At 35.7% G+C, this 9,662-nt stretch overlaps 1 protein-coding gene across 1 annotated transcript in view; it reads left to right on the forward strand.

Moving 5' to 3' along the window:
* Positions 1-8,733: 8,733 nt before the first annotated feature.
* LOC107697664 (lipid droplet-associated hydrolase-like) overlaps positions 8,734-9,662 on the forward strand; it is a 49,334-nt gene continuing 48,405 nt past the window's right edge. The window contains exon 1 of the mRNA XM_016498464.1: positions 8,734-8,813. Coding sequence (XP_016353950.1) covers positions 8,734-8,813 — 80 coding nt within the window. The remainder of the gene's footprint in view (positions 8,814-9,662) is intronic.

Genomic DNA, 9,662 nt, shown 5'->3' on the forward strand with positions numbered 1-9,662 from the left:
TCTGTGTCTTGAATTAAATTATTTATTGTTCTTATTGCTTGAATGATCACAAGAATGTTAAAGACACTGATCTAAAATCAGTAGCCACCTGCTTTTTTTTTTTCTTTTTTTTTTACTGGTGATTATCTTATTATTATTGCAACAGTACAAAACATCAATTTCCCAAAAATTTCCATCGAAAATTTAAAAAATAAATAAATACATTTACTAGAGAAGTAAAATTGTGTAAGAGTCTGTGTCTTGAATTAAATTATTTATTGTTCTTATTGGCAGAGATTTTTTATCTTTTTTAAAAACATAGGCCTACTGTTAATCTAAAACAAATTAGTTGTGGCAATGGATTAAGAAATAAATCTTAATTCAAGATACATTCTCTGAAGTCTTAATATAATCCTTAATATCCCATGAAATTTTACTCCAGAAAATTTTTCTTAAGATGTTTACATAAATAGTAAAATACTGATAATTTGCAGTGAAAGTGCATTTGTTTGTGTTGCAGATTTAGCCCGAATCAAATTAGTAGCAAATTTAAAAGCTTAAACAAAGCAGCTTCAGTAGCATAAGCACAGATGTTAACAAGACATTTCATAACAACATCCCTGATCTTCAAATATCCCTGAGCTGATTCAGTGCCAGCTCTAAATAATCTCATTTTTACAGAGGAGTAGGCTAACAAGTGAAAACAAAATGTCAATGATTTACAGGGTGTGTAAACGGCAATAAAACACGTGCTGCTCTATGCCACTCCACCATCCAGACCTGCTGCAGCTGGAAGAAGGCTGGAAACTGATAAAAATCACATGGACAGATGATTTCATGCTTCTTAGCTGTTTTGCTTTTCACTTGACCTTCTTACAGATCAAATGCTGACTGTCTTTGTGCTAGTTGCTGGCATTTGGGTATCATCAGCTCCTCACACCAGCATCATATTAATCAAAAGGTCATTCATTTTCTCCACTCCTCAGTGAACTTTTCATCCAGAGTGACAAAGTTCAGGCCGATTGACTACAAACTAAAATGAAAATTTGTGAAAAATCGAAACCTGTCTACTTTCTTGTTTAAGCCAATCAGGTGACTTAAGAGTTACACTTAATGTGACACGTTGGTGCTTTTGTTCATGTAGTAAACACCAGTTAGAATTTATACATTTTCCAATTTGCATGTCTTTCTTTTTCTCCACAGCGACCAAAAACCTCTTTATAATAATTAGGGATGCACTCATCGGTATCGGGCCCGATACTGGTCTCCTGCACTCGTACTCGTACTCATTAAAATGCCCTGATACCAAACGCTGATACCACACGGCATGTGATAAGCGTCATATTCAAACAAAGAAACACCAACAACAGAACAACAGCCAGCAGAAAGGAGTTAAGGATGTCTACTACGAACTGGAAAAAGTGGTATCGGTGCATCCCTAATAATAATCTATGCTTTGTCTGTTCATAAATCACAGGGATTTGAATCTTTTGAGGGAACTTTTAAAAAGAAAGTTCGGCGGATGAGCAAGTTTCAGATTTCCCGTTTGTACCGTTACTCATCTATTTATTACATGCTCTCATACACTCAAACTGTGCAGAAGCAAATAAGGCCTTTCTTCAAACTTCCATAGAACTTCATTTGTCGCAATGAATTGATCTATTCTTTTTTATTATTATTATTTTAAATGAAGGAGATCATTTTACCACTATATTTAGTTTTTAATGTCAAACATATTGCAGTATAACAATATTGCAGTTTTCTGTCAGTTTGTGTAAATGTCTACATTACATTGCATTGATTTGTAAACATTTCTTCAAATGCATTCTGCTGAATACATCCCAGTTATGACAGCATGAAGGCTTGAAGTGATGTATTACCTTCCACACGTTAAAATGATGAACTCCCGACCATCTACTGACATTTTCAAGAAGTTTGGAAACTAAAATAAGTAGCCTGTTTTACATTTCCTCTATATGGTGCTCAGTCAACTGATGAAAATTTATACCATATAATATAAACACTCTCAAATTTAGAGTTTGGGAAGGTGGACAGAGCTGAAAAACACATATACAGTAGGTGTTTCTATGGACACCGAGGCATTTAGAAATTAAACTAAAAGTGATTTATTTATTTTTGTTGTAGATTTTTTTTTAGCTTGTATGGAAATTACACACTTTACAAAACTTTATTAGTGCCAAAGCTGTTTGTTTTGTTGTGGTCTAAATGATGGTACAAATGTCTGAATGTATGATTATTTATCTCCGTTTTAAAAATTAAACATTCAATATTTTTAATATGGATTTTACTAGCTCAAAGTTGATAGTCTGGGTCTTGGACAAGGGTAAGACATTAAAATCTAAAATACATAATATGCCTGTGAAAAATATTACAAAATTATGAATGCATGAAAAATAATGAAACCATTTTAATGGACTATGCTATATATTTTTTTTTCTAACATTTTTTTCTTAGTACATTTAATTAGTTTTAATTCGAATCAACCCTTGAGACACAAAGGAAACCGATGCTGAAAAAAAGATGCTGGCAGCGGCAGCGGTGACAGTCTGTCATTCATTTTTGCTCTCTGTGTTTAATTAATGGCAGCTGAGGGTGACCCTAAACCTGTTTGCCCCATCACCCCACCTGATGCTGGACAAGCCATGCCAGACAAAGAGCAGCACTGCCAATGGTTTCTATTTGAAATGTCAAATGTAATGAAATCTGGTGGATGAATTTGCCACTAGTAACATGAAGGCAGGAACTGACATAATTGCAGCCCATCATAGACAAACACCAGTACAGTGAGTTTGGTATTATATATGGGCAGTGAACCAGATGGCAAATAATACTGTGATTTAATGTTGTTTAGTATGATTTTCAAGTTAAAGTTATTGCATCTTCCGTTGTAATACTTCTGCGAATATATAGGCCTATATTTGTATTAACAAATTCTAATTTATTGTAAAATCCCAGGATGTCTTTCGAAAAGAGTAGAGGTGTGACCATCTCTGACCATCATGGCCTCCTAACAATCCCCATATCTACTGATTGGTTATAAATGTAATATATAAATGTAATGAATTGTTATTATTATTATTATTATTATTATTATAAAGTGCTGATTTGTGAGTATTTGCATGCATATAAAATCATAAATATTACATATAGTTAATTAATAAATAGCAGTGCATAATTTTTATAATTATAATATAAATAATATTTAATCATTTTATTTATTAATATTTCAATATTAGCAAATAATATTTCATATAATTATAATTATATATAATTTTTAATTAAAATTATTTTATGTATTTAACAAAGTTGTATAAAGAAATTCAAAACAAACTAAAATTAGCTAATATAAATGCATTAAGTCACCATTCCAGCGCACTAGTTCCTTAACAATAAAGCAATAAATTCTGTATTATTCTCTGAATAGAGGCACAGATGGTTGAATGGGGAAAGTTTTTTCCTCAGATGTATTGAGGCAGGATTTAGAGGTTGTAGTGATGAAGAACTTGTTTGATAAATGTCTCTGAGTAGCAAGGGGAGAAGGAAGAAACTGATGTGATCAGATATGACGGGCCAGGTGCTTTACCAAACACCAGGCGCCCCCTCTTCCTTCTGACCCCTGCATGTGTAAATCACATCCTTTTCACTAATACACACACACGCACACACACACATGCTCTCAAGTACTAAAGGCCCCACAGGAGCAAGACACTAATACGGACTTTTAACCACACAGGGCACTTGAAGATTTTGGATGCATCTGTTTCTAACCATTTTGGCTACAGATTATGTGTGTGTGGGTTGTGCAGTGCCTCTAATGGACAGCAGTTCCCCCCTTGAGAGTTCAGATAATGTAGCTTAACCTGTTGGGTCTGTCATACATGTAAATCACTGCAGCAGGTTTCAAAGTGTCTCTCTAAATCTTGTGATGATTTACAACCAAGCTGGAGCATAAAACAACAGCTGGCCACTGACTGAGCAACATATTACAGATATGGCAGCAGAGTGAATCCTTTCTGTGTGGCACTTGGAATTTTGAAACATTTCCAGGCACTTGTGTGTCAGATGTGATGAGTGGAAGCTGCTTTGAAATGAAGCAATGCCTTTCAGTCAAAGTGGTTAGTGTTAAAAAAAACTGATAACATGCAAATGGGACTTAAGTGCAGTATTTTTGTGTATGTTGCTCTGGACAATAATCATCTGACAACTAGAGGTGTGGATGCGGCATCACAAATATTTTCAGCTACCAATGGCATTAAAGAAATGTTTTATTTGCAGTTCTTTAATAGCATGGAGGTTACTGAGATGAATTGGTTTGTACATGGCTGGTCATGTGATGCAAAATAGTCAACCGCATGAGGTGCTCCATGCAAAATAAAGCTGTGTTTATTCGGGTATTGTTTTATTATTATTCTTTTTTAATTTTTTTGTTTTCAAATGTTTGATCAAATGAGCAAACGGTTTCTTCTTATTTTAACAGTAGAAATTGTCACGGCATTAAAAAATGCCTGAGGCATAAATCTCTAAATGAATAACCCTGAATACAACAAGACATTTAAAAGTGAAATATCACGAAAATCTGACTTTTTCCATGTTTAAGCACTATAATCGGGTCCCCGGTGCATCTACCAAACGAGAAAATGTGAAAAAGAATAACCCAGTTAATTTTTTTTGGTAAGCCTTTCTCTGTAAGCTTGTGAAATAACGAGCCACTCAGATTTCGCTCCCCCGTGACGTAAAAAAGGGATCTTATTATATTACCGCCCCTTAATCTGCAAGTTTCCATGAACTGCGCCGCCATTGTGTTTTCACAAGCGACAACAGTGTACCAGTTCTAACGCCATGGCGAAAGTTCAAGCAAAGCCTGCTAACGGTTCTGTCTTTGGCTGCACTGATGAGCAGAACACTGTTTAGAGTTCTAGCCTCAGAGGAGACAAGAGAGCAGTGGATTTATTGATTTCTTTACTGTATATTATGCTGCTGCTACATCGATCTAATATAAACATGCAATTTTTTCCCCAGCTGTTTACCTTCACAGACATAACTGACTTTTTGTGTAACTCGTGTTTTTAACATAAACTTGTGTGTATTTGACAGTTTAAGCGTAATAAGACTTGAAAGAGAACTTAGTTTAGTACTCATATGCCATGTGACAGCTGCTTTCTGTGTGAGTGCTTTGGATGTGCGCTCAGAAAATTGTATATCAGAAGTTAAAACGAATATGGTTTAAAGGGGTCATATGACGTTGCTAAAAAGAACATTATTTTGTGTATTTGGTGTAATGCAATGGGGCGTGTTAGAATGAGCCGTTTTAGGTAGGAGTGGTTGACTCTTAACTTTTATAAAGAATATCTCTTTGGATTTGAGACTTTAGTCTTTGCAACTTTACAGATCTTCTTTATGCACCAAGAGCTTGTAACACTCCAAAGAGAAAGGAAAAATTTAAATAGCATCATATGACCCCTTTAAAATGCATGATTTCAGCGTGATAGACATGATAATCAAAACCAAACAGATGTGTTTTAGCAGAGTATCTGAGATACGAGCTGTAATGGCACAGCCCTATTCTGGAAAAGGGGCAGGGAGCAGTAGCTCATTTGCATTTAAAGAGATATGAACAAAAACAGCCTGTTTCTGCTTCTACTCAAAATATGCATTTTTAAAATGATATAATAAATGATCTGTGGGGTATTATGATCTGAAACTTCACATACACATTCTGGGGACACCTGAGACTTATATTACAAATTGTAAAAAAAAAAAGGGTATAATAGGTCTCCTTTAATTAAATTGATTTGCTTCCAATGATGATAAAAGCTTTATAATGGTGATAAATCAGGGTTGTGAGTTTAGTAACAATTTTCTATGTTAAAACATCTTTGGACTGAACCACCAGCTTTTTTGATAGCAGTATTGATTTTTCACCACTGGAATTGTATTGCAACTATTGCATTCAATAATCAATAATTAGTAGCCATGGACTAAAAAGGGAAGCAGACTGAGATAATATGCTATTTGAGACAATGCCAATGAAACAATTCAACTTAATAATGTACATCTGTTTCTATATATTTTTTCACTTTCTTCCTTCATCTGTCATTGCATTCACCTTTCTATCCTGAAATCAATTTATTAACCTTCAAATTAAATATGAACAGCCTTTCATGCTCATACTTTTTGCAGTACAAATCAGTGTGATTGCTTGGCCTTGGCCTAAAAAACTAAGTTATTTCTTCACAGTTTATCTTTAGACAAACATCACGTTTACTAGGATCAAGAAGCTGCATTAATTTCTGACATTTCTATATGTTTCTCTATAAAGTTAATGTGTTATGCCTCTTTCTGTTTATGAATTCATATGAATATCAAAACCACAAATAGCTGATTTCTTGTAACCACATCTGAACTCCGGTCTTGTGTCCTCAGTCCTCAAGTCTTGTGAAACGTTTAATTAATTCTCTTAGGTAAAAAGGAAAAAAAGAGTTAACATACCAAGAAAAACGGCTGTGTTATGGATATATTTATTAATGAATGACTGATATTCACATTGTCATGCATCAAGATATATTCAGGAAATACTTAACATTATAATCTCTCTTTTTTCATATTTAAACAACAGATCTCTCTACCAATATTTTGATACTGTGTTTTCACAGGTGCACTGAGTATTCCCGTTTGTCCTCAAGCAGCTTGGTGAAAATGTGTTTGACTGTGTGTGTGGTTAAACGTTACGTGTGTTTCCAGTAAAATATCATTATTATTGATTAGATTGAGATGCGAGAATTTCAGGTCAGAAGCATGGAATTCTTGGCATACTCTCTGCAGACATAAATAGTATGTATATGAGCAATGCTCTTCAGAGCAATGCCATAAGCATATGTTTGAGACCAAATACTGTTTGTGGGGGTCAGGGGTGATCTGACAATCTTTACACCAGAAAATATTAAAGTCAAGCTTATTTCCTCCTGTTTAAAACACCCTAAAAAGCTTTTCACACTTTTCAGATCATAAGAATCAAGTGATCATCACTCAAATGGCAATAAGATTTAAAATACAGAGCATGGAAGTTTCTATGACTATACAAAGTGTATAAATATTTAAAGAGATAAGTGCTGTTCAGTTTCTGATTGGTGGCTTGTTGCTAAACAACTAGCCGTTGCATTTTACGTCACACCTGCTATTAACACAGAACGCGCTTTTGCATTTAAAAATGTGAGGAGCAGCCAGGGTTGTGGAATGGTAAAAAGACTGTGAAATTTCTTCAGCCAAGATTTTTAAAAGTAACATTTTTACAAAAGAAGCAATGCTCAACGGTCAAATATGCTCATGTATCGTTGGTGCATGTTTAAATAGAAAAGCAATAGAAAAGCAGTGGAGTGGATTTCAAATCGCGTTCTGTGTGAAGAGCCCCTAAAAATAACACTGCATCGTTGCACATTGTGTATCCTTGGCTTCACAATCTGCAATGTTTCATAACCCAGAATTCAAACGATGCTAACCTTTTATATATTAAAATTGAGAAACGCTGCTTTCCATGGCTAAAAGTGCACAGTAAACAACATAGGCCTACACAATAAAAGACTATTTCCGTATTCTTTTCTTTTCATATCTATTGAAATTATTATTTATGAAATTATTTTTGCATGAATGCAAGATACATCAGTGTGTGCTTTTGAGAACAAGTTTGACAAGGTTCAGCTTACTTGTTAGTCAATTGAATAACTTTGAACAAGCATTTAAATTCATTATTTATACATTCACATTATTTGCAGCTGTCTCTCTGGCCTGCGTCACATCGAGCAGGCCAAAAAAGCTAAATTGGCAGCACTTTGTCTTCTCTTTTTTTTCTTTTGATATTTTTTTCTGTGAACATTATCATGAATAAACATTATTTTAGACATTAATACGCCAAAACCCACTTTAGTCGTCACACAATGTATCTTTTTGTCAAAGTAACAGTTTATTAGAGTGAGTAAGACTTACACTTTCCAGATATTCTCTGAATACCTTTTAAATTATGTTGCTAGGTGACGCTGTCTCAGTCTGCTTACATGTGCACTTGCGGTATTGGACCTAATACATCAAACATCGATCTGGCAGTTGATTACATATGGGTTTACCTTCAGGTGAGAACTCACAGGACACCTGATTCTGTATGAGAAATCTGCATCTAAGCCTGTGTCACAGTATCTGTCCAACATGAGAAAACACAGGTACAGTGCAATGGTATAATGTCATATTGCATGCTCTTTCCTGAAACTAATCTTGATCTAATAAAAAGTGTGTGGAACTCTTTTCCCCGTTTGGCTCCTAATACTTAATTTTTAACCAGTTTTAATCAGTTAATTTCTTTCAGTGATTGACTCATGATTTTGTGATAGTGTGTTGAAAGAATACTGAGATTACTGCCTAAGCCAGTGGTGGAGCCTTTTGTGCTTTGCTTGGATTTAGTGCTGACATTTTACTGGCTGTTACAGCAACCGCAGAAAATCAGATTCAACATATTTCTGTACGAGAATGGATTATGTCCAGATATCACTGTGGAACTCATGATGGTTAAGACTGATATTTAAAACGGTTGCAGTTGAGACTTATTGGATACGCATGCAACAGAAGGCAGTTAGTCTGTTACTATGCATTCGTCTTTCTGAAAGCTCACAGCATACGACTAGATAAAGATTCCATTTGATATCTAAAGGTAAATGTATTTGTAGAGCGCTGCTGTGTGTGGCCGTTATGACCTGCAGGTTCGAGTCCTCACGTCGGAGCGGTGATCCAGGACATCTGCTGAAGCTGACCAGTTTTGGGAGGTCACAGTGAGTGTTTGTCATATACAGTGGCATAATGTGATCGGGGCTGTTGCTTGAATTCGCAATTAAAGCGCAGTGTAAAGATGTATTTAGCAGGCCCGCTTTCTTATAAGGCCTGGGACAATATTCCCAGTTGTCCAGCCCTAAATACGTCTGTCTCCTATCAAACTAGTATATGCCGTCATCTTTTTTTTGTGCCTTATCTTTTGTTTTCTTTAGTCCCCCAGCCCTAAAATTCAAGGAAATTTTGTGCTCCTTCTTTCTCACACATACACGGATGATCTAATGCAGTCAAAGGGGACTTTCCAGCAGAGTTGTGCAGATGATGCAAACTATTGGAATGTGCTATGTGGACCTGATAGCAAAACCTGTTATCAACAACAATCAATGCAATATCACACATGGGCAAAATTAAGGTTAAATGGGGCTACATTTTATTCAATAAATGAGAGTTCAAATGGTTCAAAACATGTCATGTGTGTGTGTGTGTGTGTGTGTGTGTGTGTGTGTGTGTGTGTAATGCTAGGGAACTGAGGAACGAGGAACGTAGTGCGTGTTTGTGTTCATATATATTATGTGTGTAGTTGTTTCCTGTTTGTAATGCGTGTCTGTGTGCATCACATTTAGTGTTAACTAAACAAGCCAATGACAGTTGGCGTGCAAACGCACATCAGTTTTTCACTGAGGAGCCGAGACTGCGCGCCCTGGCCGTACAGCGGTGGTAAAGCAACTGTGGCGACGGGACGTAACGTCTCCATTCCCTGCTTCAGGGAACGAGGGTTACACAAGTAACCAAGACGTTCCCTTTCAGTCAGTCACGTTCGACGTTACGTCAGTCGTGACTGACGAATTGGG

The sequence above is a fragment of the Sinocyclocheilus anshuiensis genome, unplaced genomic scaffold (assembly GCF_001515605.1).
Source record: "Sinocyclocheilus anshuiensis isolate Anshui unplaced genomic scaffold, SAMN03320099.WGS_v1.1 scaffold446, whole genome shotgun sequence".
NCBI lineage: Eukaryota > Metazoa > Chordata > Actinopteri > Cypriniformes > Cyprinidae > Sinocyclocheilus > Sinocyclocheilus anshuiensis.